The 27,728-nt window shown below is 40.5% G+C and overlaps 1 protein-coding gene across 1 annotated transcript in view; it reads left to right on the top strand.

The window, feature by feature from the left end:
• The window catches only part of FAM135B (family with sequence similarity 135 member B), a 257,650-nt gene that overhangs the window by 204,333 nt on the left and 25,589 nt on the right, over nucleotides 1–27,728 (top strand). Inside the window, exons 12-15 of the mRNA XM_073632289.1 lie at nucleotides 10,853–11,007; nucleotides 11,417–13,220; nucleotides 17,542–17,702; nucleotides 22,546–22,637. Coding sequence (XP_073488390.1) covers nucleotides 10,853–11,007; nucleotides 11,417–13,220; nucleotides 17,542–17,702; nucleotides 22,546–22,637 — 2,212 coding nt within the window. The remainder of the gene's footprint in view (nucleotides 1–10,852; nucleotides 11,008–11,416; nucleotides 13,221–17,541; nucleotides 17,703–22,545; nucleotides 22,638–27,728) is intronic.

Raw genomic sequence — 27,728 nt, 5'->3', positions numbered from 1 at the left:
AAAAATAAGATAAAGAAGCAATACTGCAATATCCACTTTCCATCTGGAGCTATTCCCTACAGTAACTATTTTCCACCACTAGATGTCCTCTGCCAGCATCATTCAACCCACTTCCTTTCAGCCCAGGGTGTCATGGATCCACCCCCTGGGGGGGGGGGGGTGTCGTGGATCCACCCCCTGGAGGGGGGTCATCAGTCTGAGTTCAGAGTATCACCATACTAAATGGCACACTCACATGGAGGTTATCCAGGGATTGCCTTTAGTTGCAAAAAACTAAATTATTAGTAGTTTCAGAGATATAGGCAGCCGAAGTTTTATACAAGTTTCCACTTTTCCATGCCTTATTCCTAATTCCACCTCCCCAATCCCCCTATTCGTCAACGAGACAGCCCATGGCATCAAAGGACCAACAGGTATCTTTAAAAGAACAAAAATCTGTAAAAACCTTTGGCTATCCTTCTAACAATGGGCTTTGCTGCTTCCACGCATGCATGGAAAATCTCCCTTCATTCCCATGGGAAGACTGTCCACCATCTGCCTACAGGCTTTCCATAGTGTATCTTTCATGTGTGTTTACAGTGGGGGTTTGCTTTTGATAATGGCCTTAATGAACCGCTAGATATGTGCATATTGTTTTGTTCTAAATAATTTTTTTAACGAGTTTTGACAAATTCGTTAATACGGAAATATCAGAATTACTGAAAACCCGTTAAACAAATTTTTCCAAATATTCGTAAGTTATAATATTCGCAGATTTGGAATTACGACAAATTTGTTAATTCGGAAATATAAGAATTAATGAAAACTCGTTAAACAAATTTTTCAGAATATTTGTAAATTATAATATTCGCAGATTTGGAATTACGACAAATTTGTTAATTTGGAAATATCAGAATTAATGAAAACCTGTTAAACAATTTTTTTCCAAATATTCGTAAGTTATAATATTCATAGATTCAGAGTTTCCACGAATTTGGTAATTCGGAAATATCAGAATTAATGAAAACCTGTTAAACAATTTTTTCCGAATATTCGTAAGTTATAATATTTGTAAATTCGCAGTTTCGACAAATTAGTTAATTCGGAAATATCAGAATGAATGGAAACCCGTTAAACAAATTTTTCCGAATATTTGTAAGTTATAATATTCGTAGATTTGAAAACTTGAAAACTTGAAAACTTGAAAACTTGAATAACTAACTAATAATAACCTAACTATTACTAACTATTAAATTATGGAAATTGGAATTTTCTTTCAAATTTGACTGTTAGTGAACGTAACGAATACGAATGTATCTGAAGTTACGAATTATCCAAAATAACGAATGCCGTATCTAAACGAATGGAACGTAAGGCTTAAATAATAATAAATAACAATAATAATAATGAAAACTTTTTATTACTATTATTATTATTTATTGTTAATTTGTTCTGTTCCATTTGTTTAAATGCGGCATTTCGGATAATTTGTAACTTCGGATAAATTTGTTACGTTCACTAACAGCCAAATTTGAATGGAAATTCCAATACCTATAATTTAATAGTTATTATTAGTTAGTTAGTTATTATTTCGAATTTTCAGATTTTCTTTCTTATTTTCAAATTGACGGATTTTCGAATTTAGGAGTTTTCGAATTGCGAATTTATAAATTTCCGACCTATGATCATAACGAATGACCCAAAAAAAAAAAAAAACTTTTTTTTTGCTTGCCGACTGTATATGTATATACGATTGGACATAGCTGGAGCCAATCAGCAAGTCTGGCGGAACCTGCCGATCGCTCCAGAGAGAGACAGACTGATGGTCTGCCTATGTAAACAAGGCAGATCGCAGTTCTGTTTCTGGAGGTAGTGATTCTGTGTTCCTGCTAAGCAGGGACATGGATCTTTGCCTTCCCACAGTACAAGCACCTCCCACACAGTAAGCAAGCACAATTTAGGAACACATTTAACCCTTTGATTGCCCCTGATGTTAACCCCTTCCATGCCTGTGTTATTAGTACAGTGACAGTATGTATTTTTAGCACTGATCATTGTATTGGTGTCACTGGTCCCCAAAAAGGGTTACTTAGGCCCCATTCACACCTGAGCATTTTGTAGCTTGAAGACTGAAGCTACAAAACACTGGAGGGGAAAAAAATCTATTATTCTCTATGGAGATGGTTCACATCTCCACTCCAAAACGCCTGAAGCCAGAAGCTCCAAAAAGCCTGAAGCTCAAACAAGTTCTAGAACTTTTTTTTGGGCGTTTTTCTGTGGCAAAAATCGCGGCAAAATCACACAACTTTCTGCCTGAAAACGCTACACTCAGGTGTGAATGGGGTGTTAGTGTCTGATTTTATCTGCCGCAATGTTGCAGTCCAGCTCAAAAATCGCTGATCGCCGCCATTACTAGTAAAAAAAAATGTAAAAAAATAAAAAATTACATATAGTTTGTAGAAGCGTTAACTTTTGTGCAACCTAATCAATATATGCTTTTTGGGATTTTTTTTACCAAAAATATGTAGCAGAATACATATTGGTCTAAATTGATGAAGACTTTTTTTTTTCCATTTTTTTATTGGAAATGTTTTATAGCAGAAAGTAAAAAAATATTGTTTTTTTTTTTCAAAATAGTCTGTCTTTTTTTGTTTATGGTGCAAAAAAACCCCCCAAAAAACGCAGAGGTGATCAAATACCACCAAAAGAAAGCTCTATTTGTGGATAAAAAAAGGACATCAATTGTATTTGCTTACAGGGTCGCACAACCGCACAATTGTTAGTTAAAATAATACAGTGCCGTATCGCAAAAAAATGGCCTGGTCATGAAGGGGGGTGTTTAAATCCTTTCGGAGGGCAAGTGGTTAAAGTGCAGCTATAGGCAAAATCAGAAAGGACATACTGTATATGCTGCAGTACATCACTAGTATGGCAGCGACGCTGTACAATCTGCAGTGACTGAATAATTCATGTCAACTTCAGGACAGGGTTGTCCTAGATGGGTACGTTTATATAGTCTTTAAATAGTCTTTAAAGGGTAAGTTCACCTTTTCACATAAAATTCAAAGTTGAACTAACTCCAAATATCCTGGTCAACCCCGGACCCTGCTGCACATATCTGTTGGGGTGCCCCATGCTACCGGTATATCTGTCCATATACTGTACATGGCAATACAAGAACATGTGACTGCTCTGACCAATGAGAAGCACATCTGAATCTTCTTCTGCTGGTTAAGCCAGCTATAGATGATTTGAATCTTAGCAGGGACCAGGCAAGATTCGATCTATGTATGGGCAGGCTGATTGAGCCCAAGTTGATCCATCGATCGACTTGGGCAACCAGCATGTCAGATTTCTAGCATTATTGCCAGTGGATACAGCCACTACACATGTGCACTGACAAAAAATGTGTTCGTTTTCGTTTCATTCGTTTTTTTGCTTTTTTCGGAAACTCGAAATTTCAAAAACTCAGAAATTCGGAAACCCGAAAATTCAGATTTTTTAATTTCCGAATTTTCGAACTTCCGATTTTCAAATTTCGAATTTCCTGATTTCCGAATTTTCGAATTCTGAATTTCAAATTTCCGAATTTCGCATTTTTGAATTCAGAATTTTCAAATTTTCAAATTTCCAAATTTTGAATTTTCGAATTTCCAAATTTCGAATTTTTAAATTCGAATTTCCGAATTTTCAAATTTCCGAATTTTCAAATTTCCGAATTTTCAAATTTCCGAATTTTCAAATTTCCGGATTTTCGAATTTCAAATTTTTCGAATTTACAAATTTCAAATTTCCAAATTTCAAATTTCCGAATTCTGAATTTCTGAATTTCGAATTTTCGAATTTCGAATTCCGAATTTCCAAAAGTAAAATTTCTGAATTCCGAATTTTCGAATTTTCAAATTTCGAATTTTCAAATTTCGAATTTTCAAATTTCGAATTCCGAATTTTCAAATTTAGAATTCCGAATTTTCAAATTTCGAATTCCGAATTTTCAAATTTCGAATTCCGAATGTTCAAATTTCGAATTCCGAATGTTCAAATTTCGAATTCCGAATTTTCAAATTTCGAATTCTGAATTTTCAAATTTCGAATTCCGAATTTTCAAATTTCGAATTCCGAATGTTCAAATTTCGAATTCCGAATGTTCAAATTTCGAATTCCGAATTTTCAAATTTCGAATTCTGAATTTTCAAATTTCGAATTCCGAATTCTGAATTTCTGAATTTCGAATTTTCGAATTTCGAATTCCGAATTTCCAAAAGTAAAATTTCTGAATTTCGAATTTTCGAATTTTCAAATTTCGAATTTTCAAATTTCGAATTTTCAAATTTCGAATTTTCAAATTTCGAATTTTCAAATTTCGAATTTTCAAATTTCGAATTCCGAATTTTCAAATTTCGAATTCCGAATGTTCAAATTTCGAATTCCGAATGTTCAAATTTCGAATTCCGAATGTTCAAATTTCGAATTCTGAATTTTCAAATTTCGAATTCCGAATTTTCAAATTTCGAATTCCGAATGTTCAAATTTCGAATTCCGAATGTTCAAATTTCGAATTCCGAATTTTCAAATTTCAAATTCTGAATTTTCAAATTTCGAATTCCGAATTTTCAGAATTCGGAAATTCGAAAATTTGAAAATCTGAAAAAAAGTAGGAATATCTGTAAAATTTGAAATAAGCCACTAGACATGTGCACTGACAAAAATTGTTTTTTTCCGTTTCATTCGTTTTTTGCTTTATTCGGAAATTCGAAAATTCGGAAATTCAAAAATTCAGAATTCGAAAATTTGGAAATCCAATTGCCAAATTTCTGAAATTTTGAATTTCTGAAATTTCAAATTTCCGAATTTCCAATTTCTGAAATTTCGAATTTCCGAAATTTAGAATTTTCCAATTTCCGAAATTTAGAATTTCTGAAATTCCAATATTTTGGATTTTCGGAAATTCGAACATTTGGAAATTTCAAAATTTACAAATTTGTCAAAATTTGTTAAAAAACGAATTTGGAACTAAACAAATTTCACATGTCTAATAGCCACTAGCAATAGTCATAGTGTTCTCTTTTTCAAGAAAATGGCATCATATATGGCCTACCTAAGGTTTCCCAGGAGAAATAGCCTTTCTCATTAGTCAGTGTGGTCACATGGTCGGTTACTTCAAGGCTATGTTCACCTTTTCACAAACAAGATGAACAAATATCCTGTCCACTCCTCCAGACCCTGCTGCACATAACGACAGTGATGCCCCGTTCTGCCAGTGTAGTGTTGTATTCATCATAATGCTTGCAAAGTGCAAACGAGCTGACCAGTGAGAAGGGCTTCTTGAATGAGGGACCTCCAGAATGCAGAGACTCCGATTATCTATCTATCTTAAAACATTAAACACTTGACCATTATCCCCCCTTCCAAAATGACCAGAAGGCACATTTTTTATGGAGTCGAATGGCCATAGCAGCCTTTTATTAAAAACCATTAAATACATTCACAAGAAAACAAGTTCAATGCATATAATACAGTCAATGCATAACAAATAAACCAACCTCAGCTTATGCCCGGTCTAAGGTCTTTGAAGGGCTATATACTCACGATTAACTGGTTGTATCTGCCACACAATCAAATGTCCCCCCAGCCGCAACTACACAGGCTCAGGGACAATCGGTCACTTACGTACTACCAGATACAACCTAATACCCCAATGTTACCACCGTATTGTTAGGAAGGGACACCCATACCTCAGATGGGCCCAACCCACAATTTTCCACAATTATTTAACCATTATTTAACCACATTCAAAGACCCAATAGACCCCGTGCCTGCTGCTATGACAAGAAAATAAGGTCTAAGGTCTTAGAGAGCCTATATACTCATGATTAACTGGTTGTATCTGCCACCCACTCAAAGGCCCCCAGCCACAACTACACCGGCTCAGGGACAATTAACCACTTATGTACTACCAGATACAACCTAATTAATACCCTGAGGTTACCACCGTATTGCTAGGAAGGGACACCCATACCACAGATGGGCCCAATCCACAATTTTTCACAATTAGAAAAGGACACCCATACCTCAAATGGGCCCAACCCACAATTTTCCACAGCTAGGAAGGGACACCCATACCTCAGATTGGCCCAACCCACAATTTTCCACAGTTAGGAAGGGACACCTATACCTCAGATGGGCCCAACCCAAAATCTTCCACATTTAGGGACACCCATACCTCAGATGGGCTCAACCCACAGTTTTCCACAGTTAGGAAGGGACACCCATACCTCAGATGGGCCTGACCCACAATTTTCCAAAGTTAGGAAGGGACACTTATACCTCAGATGGGCCCAACCCAAAATTTTCCACAGTTAGGGACACCCATACCTCAGATGGGCTCAACCCATAGTTTTCCACAGTTAGGAAGGGACACCCATACCTCAGATGGGCCCAACCCACAATTTTCCACAATTACTTAACCAGCACCGCCTTCAAAGACCCAATAGACCCGGTGCCTGCTGCTATGACAAGAAAATAAGGTCTAAGGTCTTAGAGAGCCTATATACTCAAATTTAACCGGTTGTATCTGCCACCCAATCAAAGGCCCCCAGCCGTAACTACACCGGCTCAGTGACAATTAACCACCTATGTACTACCAGATACAAGCTAATTAATACCCTGATGTTACCACCGTATTGCTAGGAAGGGACACCCATACCTCAGATGGGCCCAACCCACAATTTTCCACAGTTAGGAAGGGACACCCATACCTCAGATGGGCCCAACCTACAGTTTTCCACAGTTAGGAAGGGACACCCATACCTCAGATGGGCCCAGCCCACAATTTTCCACAATTATTTAACCAGCACCGCCTTCAAAGACCCAATAGGCCCCGTGCCTGCTGCTATGACAAAAAAATAAAGTCTAATGTCTTAGAGAGCCTATATACTCACGATTAACGAGTATCTGCCACCCAATCAAAGGCCCCCAGCCGCAACTACATCGGCTTAGGGACAATTAACCACCTATGTACTACCAGAGACAACCTAATTAATACCCTGATGTTACCACTGTATTGCTAGGAAGGGACACCCATACCTCAGATGGGGCCAACCCACAATTCTCCACAGTTAGTAAGGGACACCTATATCTCGGATGGGTCCAACCCACAGTTTTCCACAATTATTTAATCAGCACTGCCTTCAAAGACCCAATAGACCCCGTGCCTGCTGCTATGACAAGAAAATTAAGTCTAAGGTCTTAGAGAGACGATATACTCACGATTAACTGGTTGTATCTGCCACCCAATCAAAGACCCCCAGCCGCAACTATAACGGCTCAGGGACAATTAACCACTTATGTACTACCAGATACAACCTAGTTAATACCCTGATGTTACCACCGTATTGCCACACTACCTGCCACCAGATGAGTGCCACTTGACAAGCTGCCTACCACCAGATGAATGCCACTTGACACACTGCCTACCACCAGATGAATGCCACTTGCCACGCTGCTTGCCACCAAATGAATGCCACTTGCCACGCTGCCTGCCGCACCAGATGAATGCCACTTGACACGCTGCCTACCACCAGATGAATGCCACTTGCCACGCTGCTTGCCACCAAATGAATGCCACTTGCCATGCTGCCTGCCACCAGATAACTGCCAGTTGCCACACTGCCTGCCAGTGCCACCAGATGCAGACTGTCCCTGCATTGGTGGCACTGGTTCATTTAGCACAGAGGCAGGCCTCTGTGCAGTGGTCGTTCTCGAGTGAGGGCAGGAGAGCGGTGATGCGGGGGCGGTCGGTGAAAAATAGAGGAAGCCTTAGATGCAATTCTCATTGGTCAGCATGGTCACATGGTTGCGTTTGCAAGCATTAGGATAGATACTCACTCAGGGCTTGTTTATGGTGTAAGGACTGCTACACTAGCACCACGTGCAGGGGGGTCTGGAGGGGTGGCCAAGATATTTGGATTTAGGGCTAGCTCAGCTGCAGTCCAGTGCGTTTTTTTTTCTGCATCAAAAAAGTTGGTTATATGGTTTTCAATGGCATAGTTCACATCAGTGCTTCCAGTTCCAGTGCGTTCCAGTTCCAGAAAAAAAAGTAGAACATGTTGCATTTTTCCCGCACTGGACTATACTGTAACGCTGTAAAACGCATCAAAAACACACTTGAACGCACCAGAATGCACCTAAATGCACCAAAAATGCACTGAAACACACATGTCCTTATTTAAAAGAGGGTGGGGGACTCACTTGTGTGCAGGGGATTGCTGTCTCCCAGGGGCATATTGTGATATTCAAACTTTGATTATACAGCGACATGCTGTTAGGCTATATATAGCCATCAGCACAGCTGAAATTTAATGAAGGACTCCTTGTTGGAAACCTTTGGACCTCTTTTTCCTTTTTCCTTTGGCCTTTCAGAAACAGGAATAGCAACCTATTACTCATATGCCCCTGCTCATACATTCAGATTTATTTAATCTATATTTTAGCTTCTAAATGCATCATTCACCTTACCGTGACTGTATGTGACATTGTACTTCAAAACTAAGATAGAGAAACATATTCTCTTATCTGTCTCGCTTGTGAACTTTGGCCGTGTCCTGAGGAAGACTAGCGGCGAAACGCGTAGACATACAAGGGCTCACTGCACAATATACATGGATGCATAAATGCTATACATTCTTATGTTTTCTATTGTTAACTTTAATAAATTAGAAAATTTTATACTGTCTCCTCTCCATTGTTTCTTAGCCTTGAAAGTCTGCCCTCCTGGTAATACCTAGTACTACCATTTACTTTGTCCTCTATTCGAATTTGAATTTATTCTTTTCAAAATTTGAATTTCAGAAGAAGGCTAGTATTTCTATTTTATTCTATTCTTTTCTATTTTTTTATTCTATTCTATTCTACTCTATTCCATTATTTTCTATTATATTTTATTTTGCTCTTTTATTTTCTATTCTATTTTGTTCTGTTTTACTCTAATATTTTCTATTCTATTCTTTTATTTTCTATTCTATCCCTTTATTTTCTATCTACCTTTTCATTCTTTTTCTTTGTATTCTGTTCTGTTTTACTCTATAATATTATATTATTTTATCTTTTATTCTTTCTTTTCTATTCTACTATATTCTTTTCTATTCTATTCCTTTATTTTCTATTCTATTTTATTCTCTTTGGAAATTCAAATTTGATTCGAAAACTATTCGAGTTCAAAAACTACTTGAATTCGAATTTGAAAACTATTCAAATTCGATTAGAAAAATATTCTAAATCGATAAGAAAAATATTTGAATTTCATCATTTTGGATTCATTTAACCACCTCAATACCGGGCACTTTCACACCGTTCCTTCCCAGGCCATTTTTCAGCTTTCAGGGCTGTCACACTTTGAATGACAATTGCGCGGTCATGCAACACTGTACCCATATAAGACATTTTTATCATTTTCTTCATACAAATAAAGCTTTCTTTTGGTGGTATTTAATCACTGTTGGGTGTTTTTATTTTTTGCAAAAAAAAATTTGAAAAAAAAAGTTTTTCTTTCTGTCAGTTTCTGTCAGTAAATTTTGTAAATAAGTCATTTTTCTCCTTTACTGATGAGTACTGATGAGGTGGCACTTATGGGCACTGATTAGGTGGCACTGATGAGGAGGCACTAATATGCCGCACTTATGGGCACTGATATGTGGCACTGATGAGCACTGATAGGTGGCACTGATGGGTGGCACTGATGAGCACTGATAGGCGGCACTGGTGGGTGGCACTGATAGGTAGCACTGATGGGCACTGATAGGCGGCACTGGTGGGCACTGATAGGCGGCACGTATAGGCAGCATTGATGGGTGGCACTGATGGGTGGCACTGATCGGCATTGATGGACAGCACTGATAGGTGGCACTGATGGGCACTGAAAGCCAGCACTGACTGTCATCACTAATGGGCAATGATTGCTGGCACTGGTGGGAACTGATTGCTGGCACTGGTGGGCACTAGTGGGCACTGATTGCTGGCACTGGTGGGCACTGATTACTGGCACTACTGGAACTTTATTGTAATCAGGGCTCTGATGATCAATGCCCTGATTACCTGTCTTGCTGTCCCCTGCGAGGAGATACTGATCATCTCTCCTCACCACACACTCTGTCAGTGTGAGGCGATGAGAGCCGATTACCGGAACTTCCGTGTTTACATGTAACCGGCTGTGATAGGACACAGCCGATCACATGGTTAAAGGGTCTTTACAGAGATCGGGGTTGTGCGGGAGCGGCCGTTCGGGTGCGCCGTCATATGACATCCACCCAGAACGAGAGCCGCACCGTCCCTCTGTCAATTGACGGTAGGCGGGTGGAAAGTGGTTAAATTTGTTACTTTTGTAACTATTCTTTACTATTCAGTATCTAAATGTAATTCGGAGATTCAAATGTGTAATGAAAAATTTGTTCGAATTTCACTTGGGAACGAAATGAACCGCCCATGTCTAATTTATTTTATGTTGTATTTTAATAGTATGGATGGTTTATTAGAGCATAGTTTAAATTTGTTTTATTTGTTGATAATTGCTGTTGTTAGTAATTTTGTTGATTCACTGCGTCTTGTTCTGTTAATTGTTGTGATCTTGTGTTGTCTTTGTTGAGGATTAATAAAGTATTCCGATTCTGATTAACCCCATAGAGTTACCAGAATGCAATATTTTTATTACAGTGGGCTGGTAATACTGGAAGTACTGGAATATATTTTGGATATTTACATGAAATATTCGAACATGCCATACTCTAATTTCCTAAATAACTGCATTTTGTCTACCCTTGCCAAAGGTGTTCCTTTGGATTTTCAGCACTCTCATAAAAATGTTCTCACCTACTTTCAGGATTCAGAGTCACGGTAACTTGGCATCGGTAGTCAGGAGCTCGGAGTACCTCACCAGCATGCCTCCTCTACCAGTGGAATGTCTAGACATAGATGGAGACTGGAGTTCTCTTCCCATCATCTTCGAGGACAGATATGTGGAACATCCCAGGATAGGTGGGTAAACTGAAGTCTAACTGGAAATGTATAAATTTGTAAGTCTACTGCCTTGCGAGACATTTTCCGTTTAAATGATCTAAAGACATTCCAGGTGCATCAATACAAAACGTGTGCAAAGTCTACAGTTTTTCTTAGAAAGCAGCCAAATCCTGACTAGAAAAGCCCTTTCCCTGTCAAAATGCTGTATGCAAGGAGCAATGCGCTTTGTATTGAAACAAAGCTCTCTAATCAGCAAGTAGTAATATAAAATATGACAAAGAATGTTCAGAGTTGGCAGGCGGGGATGACGTTAGGCCTCTAGAATTGTTGCAGCTCTTCTCAGAGTGATAGTGTAGCTCTCCGATAACAGTTTGTCATCTGTAAGATTAATGTAATGTAATTTTCTTCTGTTTCTTTTGTTTTATAGCTGAAGAAAAGAAATATAAATCTGAGACCATCCTAGGCAGTAGCAATATAAGTGACCATTTCATCCAGACTACAACAGTGTATGAAAATGCTTCTTTTGAAGAAACCAGTCAATGCGTCCACGTGCCAAAAGACATCACGCAAACCAAGAGTCCAGTAGACTGTTACCAGGAATCTTTTCAGAAAGCAGAAAATGTTTCTAAGGTTCTGCAGCTTGGGGCTACAATCAACCCACAAGAACCAATGCCAGAGGAACCTGAAGTGTCTCTTGAGACTCCACCAGAACATAAATCAACAGGCGTTACGTATATTGAAGTAAAGCCTAGCCTAGTCAACCAATACAGAGGAGAACCTGTGTTAATCATCAATGCTTCTATTCCTAGCCATGGCTCTGCAACAGAAGTAGAGTTTAACCTCATGGAGACTGCTCTTGGGTTGTCTGGGTTGACTAAAGAGGGTTTGGAATCTGAAAGCATAGAAATGCATGATACAGGGGACTTTAAAGATGGGCAAAGTCTTAATAAGAGGAGATTACCTCAAGGTATGCACATACTGTCCAAAAGTAATAGTACAGAATTAATAGGTAAATCTTTAAAGAAGGCGCTTGTAGCAAATTCTTTTCCTAATGACAAACTTGACAATTTTTCATTGTGTTCTGATGTGATCAAGCGGTCATCATCTTTGATATCTGACTCAGGAATAGAGAGCGAGCCAAGCTCTGCAGCTTGGTGCGATACCCGCTCTAGGACAGTAGACCCAGACAGTGATAAGCAACTTTTACAGCAATTATCTGGAAAGTACGATATGCATCGAAACTCACTGGAGGGAGTACAGACAGAGAGTAACACAAGCTTACCAAGTGGTATTCAAGCTTCATTGACTTCCATTAACTCCTTGCCATTTGAAGAGGAGGAAAGAGAAGTAGAACTTTCAAAACTAACTAAATCTGTTTCTGCACCACAAATTAGTAGCCCAGAGGAAACAGCAAATGAATTGACTGCGGTAAAAGCTGAGACCGAGGAGGACAACCAAGAGAATATTTTGGCCGAAGTCAATGATGCTGCTAGGACTGAATGTGTAATGACTACAGTATTGTGCAGTGAGGGATATTCTCACAGTGTGACTGATGAGTCTTCATATGCCAAACCCATTGTTGATCGTTCCATGTCAAATTCCAACAGCAGTTTAGAGAATTTGTTCTCTGAGACTGACAAAGTCCTGTTAGACGATGATGACGTCTATGGACGATCTTTGATGTGCAATTTAAATGTTCAAGAGGATGAATGTATTTCAGACTGTCTGAGCCAAAGGCCTGGAGAGCTTAACTCAACATCATTTTCATTAGAAATGTTGATAGAAGATAACACATCACAAGCTAATTTCTCCAATGTGCCCCAAACTAACGAGGCCATGGAAGAATATCCATATTTGCAAGAGATTGAACTCACTGAAGATTCCAGTAGTGAACAATTGCTTGATAATTACTCAGATCAGGAATTGTTAGACCCGGACCCTAAGCCTAAAGTGAGCAAAAATGTGTGCACTTCTCTATCGCAATCAAGCTCAAGTTCAACCACAGTGTTGGCCCCAGATGGAAGGCGAGTTGTGGATATGGTTAACCTCTCTGTTTCTTGTACAGCAACATGCTTGCCTTTTTCTTCAATACAAAAGGACACTCCTGTTATTCCTGGCTTTTCAACCAAACAAGTGCTGTTCCCGATAACAAGGCAACCGCTGGGATCTTTTGGGGTCATTTCAGGGAATTCTTCAGATAATGATGAAGAAGTTAATGAACGAATGCTTAGGTAAGATAACATTCCAGCTCCCACATTGCATGTTGCTTACTAACAGTAATACGATTCTGTGTATATTGAAAGGCTCCAGGTTTGCTACTATGCCTTCCAGTTCATCCATTTGGTTCCCAATTATTGCTACACCAGGAAAGTTTAGTAAAGTGTTAACCCACTCTTGGACTGTACATTTAAAATGGAACTGGTAACAGAATAAAGCTACAATTTTCCTTATTCTACTTGTAGGTTCTTTATGTTCTACCACAGATGGGACATATTTCCACCCCCAGTGTTTATGTGCCATGTGTGACCTCTGATCTTTTTACTGTAATACTAAAACCAAAAAGTCAACATAGATAAGAAGGAGTGGCACAAGACAGTTGAGTTAGGAGGGCCAAAGGGATCTTTGTACTACAATTGTCTCTAGACCATAAATTTTGGTCTAAAAATGTCAAAAATTTGGTGTAAAAATTCTTAAAAAATTACCAAGTCCCAGACACTGCTTCTCACTCTACTGGTGACAAAACTCCAAGCTCTGTCACCTCCCATCGTGGCAAGAAATGTAAAGTTGCTTAGAACTTCCTCTTCTGCATGTAAAGCTTTAATGAGCAAGCAGCAACAGAGACATCTATCCGTGTGTTTCCTTTTGATGCGTTTTGTGAAATGCGTCAGTAACAGATCATAGTGTCCCTGCTAGTTAAATGAAGGTCACAATGCAGAGAAAGATGAACTGAGGGGCTCTACATTTTTATGTTTTATAAAGAGTGTTCCTTTTTATTTGAGAAGTTGACCTCTGCTTTGGATACACATTTACAACATAGATGATGTTTATCAATCCTCTTATTCGCAAATTACTGCAAATTAAACGAAAGTTACTTTTTATTTGGCCAATCTTTAAGTCCATGGGGACATAATGAGGCCATGTGTGCACTTTAATATACAAGCAGACAGATTTGGTCCACCGTGTAAATTTAACATAAGTGGGTTTAAAATGATCATTAAGGAGGGTGTGTAGGGGGGATCAAATGGACAAAAAATGTATTATAACATAATTACACTCTCTTACAAAAATGATACAGTTGTAATCTTGATATAAGGAAATATGAGTTCCTTATTGTTTCAGTGTTGCAGAACAACTGCACATAGGGTAGATAAATAGCGTAATTACTTACAATAGAAGTATGGGATTCATTTAAAAAAAAAAATCCGCTCACCTAGGTGGATGCAGTATCAGTCCAATGCTGCATCTGTCCACCGTTGGCTCTTGATTGCTCAGTTCTTGGTTTTAAGCCTGCAGAGAGCTGGTGACTGTCAGCCTCCCGCTCTCTGCTCCACTCCTCCAGAGCTCACTGGAGCTCTGGGCTGTGGAGGGGGCGGGAGCGACTGGTTCAGTCTCCCAATGAGAGGCTGAGCCAGCTGCCGGTCCAGGCATCTGGGTGGATCCTAACCATATTGTTGGGATCTTTTCACAGCCTAGACCAGCTCTGTGACATCAGCCGACAACAGGCTTTACAGTACACTGCACTCCTGTGATCCATAGAAAAGTACAGCCAAAAAAGCTTTGGCTATACTTCTCCTTTAATATGGTAAACCTTTGTGAATACCTGAACATTAAGCCTACAATTGAGCTTGTTGGACATTTCCAAAACCATGGGCATTATTATGGAGATGGCCTACCTTTGCGGCTCTAACAGTCTCCACTCTTCTGAGAAGGAGATTTTGAAGTGTGTCTCTAGCACATTGTGACCATTGAGCAAAAAAAGTAATAGTGAGTTCCTCCACATGAAACTCATCAAACTCATCAAACCATGTCTTTATGGAGCTGGCTGTACGCAGGGGCCACAGTCATGCTGTAAAAGAAAAGGACCTTCTCCAAACACATGGCACAAGACTAGAAGCACAACAGTAACCTAACCTTTAATGGAGCCACTTAATAATTTGGAGGGTTTTCATATACTTTTGGCCATTTAGTGCATATACAAAGGTCTTGTGTATGCCATCATGCGTGTCAGAACTTCTTTCCTCTTCATACAAGTCAATATGGATGTAAAAGCAGCTTAATGCATCTTAGAAGGAGGTCAAAAGGACCTGTAAAGGATGATCTCAGAAGCATCCTAAATTGATTTTATATGGAATCTGAATCCAAATGAAAGCATCTTACATTTGCCCACACACAAGCCCTCATACAAGCTGTAGCCTGCTGATCCTGATTTTTATAACTTAGGTCTAGGCCTTCATAGTGATTCTTTAAATCCAGACCTTGCATAGGAAGATTCTGTTGTTACAGTAGCTAGCATAGTATATACTATATACAGTATCTCTGTGTGTGTTTTACTCACTCTGTTACACTATACCTAACTGATATACAGTTGTGCTCATAAGTTCACATACCCTGGCAGAATTCATGATTTCTTGGCCATTTTTCAGAAAATATGAATGATAACACAAAAACATTTCTTTCACTCAAGATTAGTGTTTGGCTAAAGCCATTTATTACCAATCAACTGTGTTTTTACTCTTTGTAAATCATAATGGCAACAGAAACTACCCCAATGACCCTGATCAAAAGTTTACATACCTCAGTTCTTAATACCGTGTATTGCCCCCTTGAACATCAATGACAGCTTGAAGTCTTTTGTGGTATTTGTGGATGAGGCTCTTTATCTTCTTAGATGGTAAAACTGCCCATTCCTCTTGGAAAAGAGCCTCCAGTTCCTGTAAATTCTTTGTCTGACTTGCATGAATGGCACGTTTGAGATCTCCCCAGAGTGGCTCAATGATATTGAGGTCAGGAGACTGAGATGGCCACTCCAGAATCTTCACTTTATTCTGCTGTAGCCAATGACAGGTCGACTTGGCCTTGTGTTTTGGATCATTGTCATGTTGGAATGTCCAAGTACGTCCCATGTGCAGCTTCCTGGCTGATGAATGCAAATGTTCCTCTCGTATTTTTTGATAACATACTGCTTTCATCTTGCAATCAATTTTGACCAAATTTCCTATGCCTTTGTAGCTCACACATGACCAAAACATCAGCGATCCACCTCCGTGTTTCACAGTAGGAATGGTGCACCTTTCATCATAGGCCTTGTTGACTCCTCTCCAAATGTAGCGTTTATGGTTGTAGACAAAAAGCTCAATTTTGGTCTCATCACTCCAAATTACTTTGTGGCAGAAGGTTTGAGGCTTGTCTCTGTGATGTTTGGCATATTGTAAGTGGGATACTTTGTGGCATTTGCATAGTAATGGCTTTCTTCTGGCGACTCGACTATGCAGCCCATCTTTCTTCAAGTGCCTCCTTATTGCGCAGCTTGAAACAGCCCACACCACATGTTTTCAGAGGGTCCTGTATTTCACTTGAAGTCATTTGTGGGTTTTTCTTTGCATTCCGAACAATTTTTCTGGCAGTTGTAGCTGAAATTTTAGTTGGTCTACCTGACCGTGGTTTGGTTTCAACAGAACCCCTAATTTTCCACTTCTTGATTGGAGTCCCTTATTTTCCACTTCTTGATTAGAGTTTGAACACTGCTGATTGGCATTCTCAATTCCTTGGATATCTTTTTATATCTCTTTCCTGTTTTATACAGTTCAACTACCTTTTCCCGCAGATCCTTTGACAATTCTTTTGCTTTCCCCATGACTCAGAATCCAGAAACGTCAGTGCAGCACTGGATGAAGGATGCAAGGGTCTGTCAGGAGTCCAGAAACTCATTGACCTTTTATACACACTAATAACAAGCAAACCAATCACAGGTGAGGATGGTTACCTTTAATAGCCATTCAAACCCCTTTGTGTCAACTTGTGTGCATGTTATCAGGCCAAAATCACCAGGGTATCTAAACTTTTGATCAGGGTCCTTTGGGTAGTTTCTGTTGCCATTATTAAAAAGAGTAAACACAGTTGCTTGATAATAAATGGCTTCAGCCAAAAACTAATCATGAGTGAAAGAAATGTTTTTGTGTTATCATTCATATTCTCTGAAAGATGGCCAAGAAATCATAAATTCTGCCAGGGTATGTAAACTAGTGAGCACAACTGTACTAATTTTTTGCAAACTGAGTGTTCACTTAGGTCTGTAAATAAATTGAAGTTGTTTTCACCTTAAATACCCAATCAAGGATTTATTTTGCACACATGATTGGATGAATAACATGAACACAGCTTAACCTTATTTAGTAAACTGAATGAACAATCTCTACTTCTTTCCTAAATCAATCTCTCATGCTGTTTAACGTAATATCCCTGACTCTAGTTTTATAAAATGCAGGTAGGTTCATTTACGTTCTAAATCTTGCAGTTCCTTCCCTAAATGCTGTTTATAAACCTTTTCTCTAGTTTTCATCAGGCTAAAGAAAAATTCATTGAAGACCTAAAAATTGAAGGCTTCATGTACAGTGACCTCTCCATATTGGCCTCAGACCTTCCTTATTTCCCACCAGAAGAAGAGCACCTGGAAGATGGCATCCATCTTGTGATCTGTGTGCATGGGCTGGATGGTAATATATGTCTCTGTTTGAATTTTATGCATTTCCAAATACAGTTTTGTTCACCTTGGGATTTGTGATTGTAGAATAGAGATAAATAAATACATGTTCCCTCCCTTATAACTTGGGGCTTATAATATGTGCCGTATAATGATATAACTCACTTATATCCTAAAATATTACATATACAGTATTATTTAGTATTAAGAATTTGTATTTATTTATGAATTAAGGGATGAGGTGTATACCTTATACCCATCATATCAAAACTGTTAGTACTAATAGAATAGATGTGAATGGATTGGTTGATCCAGAGAGAGCTTCATCCAAGGTTGGGCATGTTTACAGGTCCCCAGAATTTCACAGATGCTTCCTGATCTGAGTAGTGACACATTTTATCCCTCAATATACACTGTATAATCAAGCCTTTATGGACTTCTGACCTTATACACACGTATATGACCTTGTTAGAGATCTCTTTCCAAAACCATAGGGAGTCATTTGAATCCGTTCTTCTCTTTGTAGCTATAAGCCCATTATTCTGGGAAGGCTTTCTTTAAGATCTTGGAGTGTGTGTGTGCTGGAATGTGTACCCGTTTATCCAAAAAGAACATTTGTGAGGTCAGGTAGTGATGTTGGATGAGAAGACCTAGCACACTGTCAGTGATTAGTAGAGTTGGGGTCAGAGTTTTGTGCAGGACACTCAAGTCCCTCTACACCCAACTGGTCAAAGAGTGACCTCTCCATATTTTCCTCAGACCTTCATTATTTCTCACCAAAAGAAAAGCAACTTGAAGATGTCCTCCATGTTGCAATTTGTGTGCATGGGCTAGATGGTATTATATGTCTTATTTCACCAATGACCTCACTTTATGTTTATTCCACAAGCAACCACAGCAATAGTCCTCACCCGGAGACCACCTCCTCCTTTTTTACTGAATGTTCTTATATACTGTATTATAGTATTATAGTAGTAGTCAGTAAAATAATAATAAATAAATAAAACATTTGGAAAGTTTAATACATATTTTGCTGAATAGAGGGCATGGAGCTGAGATGCAAATATACATGCTTTTATGTGTTTCACATATTTTATGTATATTTTTGATTTAGGCTATCTTTTAGCGTTTGTTTTGGAATTTAGAACATGTTTAATCCAATGTATATAAGTATAACAGTTTATGTTGTATTTAATTGTATGTACAAAAGAATCTTTTTCCTGGCTCCCCCCTATCTCTACGATTAAGCCCTATTGAGTGAAACACATTGTGGTTTCTGGGCAGGGACTACTGCTGTGGTTACTTGTGGAATAAACTTGTGAATACTGTGATGTCATCAGTGTGTGGCTGTCTCTCATTTCTCCAATATGTTGGGGGCATGGATGGCTTCTTTTCACTAGGGATGGGTGAACAGGTGAACATCTGACTGTTCGGCCATTTGCCGAACACCCGAATTTGCAGGGCATTCGCCGGGTGTTCGCCCTGACGAACACCCTGCAATGCACTGAGTGCTGCACAGTGAATTCTCCGCCCTGATTGGGCAAAGCTTTGCTCAATCAGGGCACAGTGTAAGCTGGATGTTAAGGAGCGGGGCCGGAAAGCCAGCCACTGTGTCCTTAATAACCGATGAGTCATCAGCTGTCAATGGGTTTCCCTGCTGACAGCTGAATAAAAAAGTGCCGTAAAAAAAAGAAAGAAAAAAAATGGCATGGGGTCCCCCCCCTTCCCCAGTTCACACCAGGTCCTTCGGGTCTGGTATTAATTGTAAGGGGAACCCCATGCCAAAATGTAAAATCCATTTCAGGCCCTTATCCGAGCATGCAGCCCGGCAGGTCAGGAAAGGGGTGGGAACAAGCGGGAGCCCCCCCCTGGACCATACCAGGTCACATGCCCTCAACATGGGGAGATGGGTGCTTTTGGGCGGGGGGGCTCTACCCCCTCCCTCACCCCAAAGCACCTTGTCCCCATCTTAATGGGGACAAGGGCCTCTTCCTAACATCTCTGGGCTGTGGTTGTCGGGGTCTGCGGGCGGGGGGGCTTATCAGAATTTGGATCCCCCCATGTGAATCGGTATCGGGACATTCACCAAAAAGTGTCAAAAAGTAAAAACCACAAGAAACAGTTTTTGACAAGTCAATTATTTAAAAAATCAAACAATAGTGTCCTTCGATGTAAATCCATTGTCAATCATGACGCCTGCCGGACCGAAAAATAGAGGAAAAAAAAACGCTCCGCCTCCTGGGAGGCCTCCCACTGACTGCTGGCTCTGAGCTTTGGCAGTCCTTATATATGCAAGGGGCTGGGCCACCCGGCTACGTTATCCAGTGGCATTGCCCCCTTCTGATGCCACATGAGGGTAATTGTAACGGCGAGTCATTTTAAATGTGATTTGATATTCTTTTTTTTTTTTTTAGAAATGTCATTTTTGCTGTAGCGTGTTTTATGCATTGCTACAGATGCGCTACTTTACATGCACATTAAGGGGGCCCCCCAGACACTATATTTGAAGAAATTTTTCGTTTTTATTGTTGCACTTTAAGCATAATTAAAATGACTGCTCCTGAAAAAATGATTGTTTTTAAAAAATTTTTTTATTGATACATGTCCCAAAAGGCAGCACCTCTTTTATGGCCAATTACTTGCATATAAGCCTTCAAAATGGCCACTTTAGATTTTTCATGTTCGGCTCCCATAGACTTCAATTGGATTTGCCATTTGGTTAGAACATTTCCCCTGTTTGGGAGTTCTGCTGCGAACCAAACAGGGGGGTGTTCGGCCCATCCCTACTTTTCACCTTTTCAATCTGGTACCTGCCATTCAGGAGATAGCAAGAGAACAGGGGAGCAGAGGATTGTGCTTCATGTTATATATTTTCAGATTACTTTTTTATTGACACTTGAATTACGAGGGTCAGTTATATAACAGTTGGGCAAGTTTACGGTTCCCCTTTGGGTGGAGGGGGAGTAAAAATAGGTGGTTGACTCGCATGCTTACCGCTCCCCAAACCTCCACCCTTAAGCTGCAAAGGCAGCCAAATGAGATTGTATACTTGCCAGAGCCATGATGCTTTGTGGCATGGCAAGAATTATACCCCCAGTCATGTTCAGTGCTTCCAACCAAACACAACCCCATCGAGTGAATGGGGCTGCACTGCATCCATCTGTAATGCATGCATGTTGGCCTTTAGGAGTTAAAACAGGTGGTGAGGTTTAATTCCCTCTTAAAAGAAAAACACCATTCTTCAATGGGCACAGCTAATTCAAACGAGCCCTTAGTGATCGTAGAATAGTGGTAACTAAATTGCTGTATCAAGAGAAGGTTTTATTCAAGATTGGGCAGGCTTAACGGTTCTCAGGTTTTCGCAGATCCTTCAAAATTTGATTAGTGACATATTTTATCCCCCAGCTGTTAATTGAACACTATATGGCCAAGCCTTTATAAACATCTAACCATATGAGTTTGTTAGAGACTTAATTCGAAAACCATGGACATTGATTTGGATTGGGTCCTTCCTTATCAGCTATAACACCCTACACTCATCTGGGAAGGTGTTCTACAAGATTTTGGAATGTGTCTTTGGGAATTTGGGCCCATTAAACCAAAAAAACTTTTGTGAGGTCAGGTACCAATGTTGGCTACGAAGACCTGGCTTACAATCGGAGTTCCAGTTAATCCCAAAAGTTTTCGATAGAGTTGAGGTCAGGGGTTAGTGAAGTTTCTACACACCAAACTCATCAAACCATGGAGCTGGCTTTGGGCACAGTCATGCTGAAACAGAAAAGGGCCTTCCCCAGAGTGTTGCCAATATGTTGAGAGGCAGAATTTGCCAAATTGTCTTTGTTTTCTGTATAATTAAATTAGAACTATAGGCAAAACTTTTTTCATTTTTGGATAGTGCAAGTCAGATTTTTTTTTTGCCATCTATGTCCGATTGCCGAGATTTACCTTCACTTCCTGTCCAATAGCCAAACAAGAAGTGAGAGGTAATCCCTGCAAATTAAGGGAATTCCTTAGGTACCTCCAGTTCACCAGAGCTAGTGTCCCCATTGGAAGATTTCCCAGCTATTACTTTTCTGGGGAAAACCTAAAATTTGGGATTTTCTTTCACTTTCAATGATAATGGTAAACAGGACAAAAAGAGAGGGTGGATCTCCTTAACAGGGGCACAGACAGCAAAAAAAAAAAAACTGTCAAGGGCTCTAATCTCTCTCCACTCTATTCAAAACTAAAAAAAAAAAAGTTTTGCCTTTAGTTATACTTTGACTGTATCCTTCACTGGAAACGCCTGAACTCAATCATTTGGAAGGGATGTTTACATACTTTTGGCCATATAGTGGATGTATGTATGTTGGTCCAATCTTCCATGAATCATACAATCAATGACTGCCTGGATTTCTGAAACACATGGTTCTATGTCCGTCATATGGGTCTGCAGGCAAATGTTTATCATGCAATATACTGTATTGCAGCTTGTGTTTGCACCTTTCAACAAGTACAGAAAATACCTCCTGGTCTTGCCAGAACAGGAGCTGCACAGAGGAAGATCTTCCATCCTAGCTATCCTCTGCAATCTACCAATTGCCTTGCCTACCATGTAATGAGATGAAGAGATACAGACATGATTGTAGTCCATATCCCTCCATAGATACAGTGGAGGAGTGATTACAGCCACCCAGGGACAGGAAGTGTGATATTTATAGGATTACCAGGTGAAAATAAAGCAAAATAAGCTTGAAAAAGAAAACAAATGCAGCCACACCAAGAACTAGTACTAGTGAATTATTTTACATGTTGGTTTTGGGTTTAGATACACTTTAACAAAATGCAAATATTTTATAGTTAAATAAATATTGCAGGTAACAGCGCAGATCTGCGATTAGTCAAAACGTTTCTTGAGTTGGGTCTACCAAGGGCAAATCTGGACTTCCTTATGTCTGAAAAAAATCAGGTGTGTATGGAAATTTATATCTTGTATATTAGTAAAATGTGTATATTTAATTTGTAATGCCGTGTAATATGACCCATGAATGTTGTGTTTTTGTAATAAAATAAAGTTTGTTAGAGTATTTTTGTAAATTATGGTTATTGGGCAAAAGCAAAAATTATATAAAATGACATGAGGATGTATTATCCATCACAATATTTTTGCATTAGGGTGACAAGAACCCCTATACCACCACTCTGCTCATTCCTTTTTCTAATGCCGCGTACACATGGTCGGACTTTTCGACCGGACTTGTCTGACGGACGCCGACGGACCAAATCCGGCGAACAATCCGATCATGTGTGGGCTTCACTGGACCTTCAGGGGACTTTTCCAGTCGCAAATCTGACTGACTTTAGATTTGGAACATGCTTCAAATCTTTACGTCGTAACTCCGCCGGACCCAGAAATCCGCTCGTCTGTATGCTAGTCCGACGGACAAAAACCCACGCTAGGGCAGCTATTGGCTACTGGCTATCAACTTCCTTATTTTAGTCCGGTGTACGTCATCACATACGAATCCGTCGGACTTTTGTGTGATCGTGTGTAGGCAAGTCCAGTCATTAGACAGTTGAAAGTCCGCCCAAAGTCCATCGAAAGTCTGTCGGACGGGCTGTCGGACTTTTGTAGCTGAAAAGTCCGACCGTGTGTACGCGGCATAACTCTCCTCTCCTGAAATTCTCTGTGCTGCTGGAGGACTCTGCTCCTTCCTCTATCTAACTCTCCTCTCCTGAAATACTCTCCTCTCCTGAAATACTTTGCTCCTTCCTCTATCTAACTCTCCTCTCCTGAAATACTCTGATCTGCTGGAGGACTCTGCTCTTTCCTCTATCTCTCCTCTCCTGAAATACTCTGCTCCGCTGAACTACTCTGCTCCTTCCTCTATCTAACTCTCCTCTCTTGAAATACTCTACACTGATGGAGGACTCTGCTACACATAGCTACATAGTTAGTCTGCTGAAGGACTCTGCTCCTTCCTCTATCTAATTCTCCTCTGCTGAAATACTCTGCACTGCTGACGGTCTCTGCTCTTTCCTCTATCTAACTCTCCTCTCCTGAAATATGGTACTCTGCTCTGCTGGAGGACTCTGCTCCTTCATCTATCCAACTCTCCTCTCCTGAAATACTCTGATCTGCTGGAAGACTCTACTCCTTCCTCCATCTAACTCGCCTCTCCTGAAATACTCTGCACTGCTGGAGGACTCTGCTCCCTCCTCTATCTAACTCTCCTCTCCTGAAATACTCTGCTCTGCTGAAGGTCTCTGCTCCTTTCTCTATCTCTCCTCTCCTGAAATACTCTGCTCTGCTAGAGGACTCTGCTCCTTCCCCTATCCAACTCTCCTCTCCTGAAATACTCTGATCTGCTGGAGGACTCTGCTACTTCCTCTATCCAACTCTCCTCTCCTGAAATATTCTGATCTCCTGGAGGACTCTGCTTCTTCCTCTATCTAACTCTCCTCTCCCGAAATACGTTGCTCCTTCCTCTATCTAACTCTCCTCTCCTGAAATACTCTGATCTGCTGGAGGACTCTGCTCCTTCCTCTATCTCTACTCTCCTGAAATACTCTGCTCCGCTGAACTACTCTGCTCCTTCCTCTATCTAACTCTCCTCTCCTGAAATACTCTGCACTGATGGAGGACTCTGCTACACATGGTTACATAGTTAGTTGATGGGGACAAGGGCCTCATCCCCACAACCCTTGCCCGGTGGTTGTGTGGGTCTGCATGCAGGGGGCTTATCGGAATCTGGAAGCCCCCTTAAGAAGGTGACGTAAACGGATGACCCCACCTTCCTCTGATGTCACTTTAGGTCAGAGGGGGCGGGGTCACCTGTTTACGTCACTGGGTGGCCCCGCCCTCAGCTATATATATATAATAATATAATAGCTGTCATCACGAAGAGGCTTCAGTCGGCGGGAGCCTCCCATTGAGGCGGAGTTGTTGCATTTTTTTTTCAGTTCGTCGGGCGACATGATGGACAATCGATTTACATCGCGGGACATTTTTATTTTTTAAAAAAGGATTTGTCCCAAACTGTCTACTGTCATTTTTACTATTTTTGACACTTTTTTTGGTTAATAGGTAGGGGTACGATGTACCCGATACCCATTCACATAGGGGGGGGTGGGATCTGGGGGTCCCCTTGTTAAAGGGGGCTTCCAGATTCCAATAATCTCCCCGCCCGCAGACCCCCACCACCACCGGGCAAGGGTTGTTGGGATGAGGCCCTTGTCCCCATCCACATGGGTCCATGTTGAGGGCACGTGGCCTGGTACGGTTCAGGAGGGGGGGCACTCTCTGGCCCCCCCCCTTTTCCTGCAGCCTGCCAGGTTGCTTGCACGGATAAGGATCTAGTATGGATTTTGGGGGGACCCCTACGCCATTTTTTAAAAATTTTGGTGCAGGATTCCCCTTAAAATCCATACCAGACCTAAAGGGCCAGGTATGGATTTTGGGGGGACCCCTACACCATTTAAAAAAAAATTGGTGCAGAGTTCCCCTTAATATCCATTCCAGACCTGAAGGGCCTTACAAGAAAGGATTTTGCTCGCTTTGGAAACTGCAAATAGAGCTTTTTGTTGGTCTTATTTGATCACCTCTGCAGTTTTTATTTTTTGCGCTATAAACAACATTTTGAAAAAAAAACTTTTTTTTTACTTTTTGCTATAATAAATATCCCAAAAAATAAATAAAAAAAAAACACATTTATTTATCTGTTTAGGCTGATATATATTCTTCTACATATTTTTGGTAAAAAAAATGCAATAAGCGTATATTGATTGGTTTGCGCAAAAGTTATCGTGTCTACAAACTATGGGATAGATTTAGGGACTTTTATTTATTTTTAATTCTTTTTACTAGTAATGGTGGCGATCTGCAATTTTTAGCGGGACTGCAACACTGCGGCGGACAAATCTGACCCCATATGACACTTTTTGGGGACCAGTGACATTATTACATTGATCAGTGCTATAAAAATAACACTGGCAGGGAAGGGGCTAACACTAGGGGGCGATGAAGGGGTTAAGTGTGTTCCCTGGGTGTGTTCTAACTGTAGGGGGGATGGGGCTGCCAGGGATATGACAGAGATCGCTGTACCCGATCACTGGGAACAGAAGATCTCTGACATATTCCCCTGTCAGAACGGGGATCCGCTTGTTTACACTGGCAGAACCCCATTCTGCCTCTGTACTAGGCGATTGCGGGTCGCCGGCAGACATCAAGTCTGCCCAAACCAACGGGCACACTTTGGCAATTTGCAGCGGGAGCGCGCCGCCGGCAGCGCGCACCCAGCCGCGGCATGCACCAGCCCGCAACTGTGCCTGCGCGGGCACAGGTACAGGTACAGCAATTTGTGCAGGAGAGCCGACCTGCCGCTGTATAATGATGGCAGCTTGTCTGCAAGTAGTTGAAAACTAAGGGGCCCAACACTGAACCTTAGACCATTCAGAATAAGAATCATTAACCACCACTACTTTCTGAATTCAGTTTTTTCGCTAGTTTTCTATCCATTTACAAACTGATCTTTCCAAGCCTGTAGTCAGAAAACATGAAATCAGAACAAGTCAGAAGTACAGTTAAATCACACTTGTTTAATAATAAAAGTAAAAAGAACAAACACAGTCAAAACATAGCCAAAGTTCAGTAACCGGAATGGATAGTCAGCCAAGCCAGAAGTCAGGGATCAATGTAATGGAACAGCAAGCAGGATCTGGAGCCAGAAGGGATATCAGCAAAGCAAGTCTTTAAACAGGAACCTAGGAGATTGTCTCTTGTGATGTTGACCAAGGCGAAGGCAGAGATCCACTAAGCTGAACAGCTTAAGTAGGCAGGACTGACGAGCAGGATATCATCAACAGCTGAGTAACTGTGGAGAGCTGGCAATTAGCCAACAGCTGAGCGGCCAACTCTGAGAAGGAAGGGCTGAGCCCAGCCCTGACAAGACTTTACCTTACACATGAGCCGTGTGTGGGGAACTGTGTGAAATGCTTTTGCAAAATCCAAGTATACCACGTCCACAGCCACCCCTCTGTCCAAGGTTTTACTTACCTCCCCATAAAAGGAAATCAGCTTTACTTGACAACTTCTGTCTTTTATGAATCCATGCTGTCTGTTGCTTAAAATATTTTTTTACAGCAAGGCCTCGTCTATGTGGTCTTTTATTAAACTCTCCAGTATCTTCCGGACTGCTACTTACTGTAATGTAAAGCTGGCCATACATTGAAAGGAAAGAATGATCTGATGAACCACACAATTAAGATGGATAGGAGGATTACTTCTGCTGAGCTTATGCGTTCTGACGGTGGGGAAAATACTTCCCCCACCATCAGAAGACATTATTCAGTGTTGCCAGTGATTAAAAAGATAAGAAATTGCATGTGAACTGGTGTCACATCTTGATATATTGGATTAATAATCAGAAGTGGTTTTGAGCTCGCTTGATGAATTTGCATGGCTGATACTATTAAAACTGTACAGTTTTATACTGTATATAGTGATAGTTCACATCCCAGGCAGGTTGAGGGGCTTTCACGGTGCGTATGTCATATGAGGGATCCTGGATTTTCAGTTTCCTCAAAGATTGGAAATTATTATTATTATTATACAGTATTTATATAGCGCCAACAGTTTACGTAGCGCTTTACAACTTGAGGGTAGACAGTACAAATACAATACAATTTGATACAGTAGGAATCAGAGGGCCCTGCTCCTTAGAGCTTACAATCTAAGAGGGGAGGTCAAGAGATACAAGAGGTAATAACTGTGGGTGATGTGCTGATTGAGAAGATAAATGTACAGTTGTTAGGTGGGGGCCAGATAGGCTTCTTTGAAGAGATGAGTTTTCAGGGATCGTCTGAAAGTGGATAAAGTAGGAGAAAAACGGACGGATTGGGGTAGAGCATTCCAGAGGATGGGGGAGGCTCTGGAGAAGTCCTAAAGGCGAGCATGGGATGAGGTGACAAGGGTGTTCGAGAGCAGGAGGTCTTGGGAGGAGCGAAGAGAACGATTAGGTTGGTATTTTGTGACTAGGTTAGAGATGTAGCTAGGGGCCAA

This window comes from Aquarana catesbeiana, linkage group LG05 (genome assembly GCF_042186555.1).
Source record: "Aquarana catesbeiana isolate 2022-GZ linkage group LG05, ASM4218655v1, whole genome shotgun sequence".
Lineage (NCBI taxonomy): Eukaryota > Metazoa > Chordata > Amphibia > Anura > Ranidae > Aquarana > Aquarana catesbeiana.
Note: the sequence above shows the minus strand (reverse complement) of the source record. Positions and strands in the feature narration are given on the sequence as shown.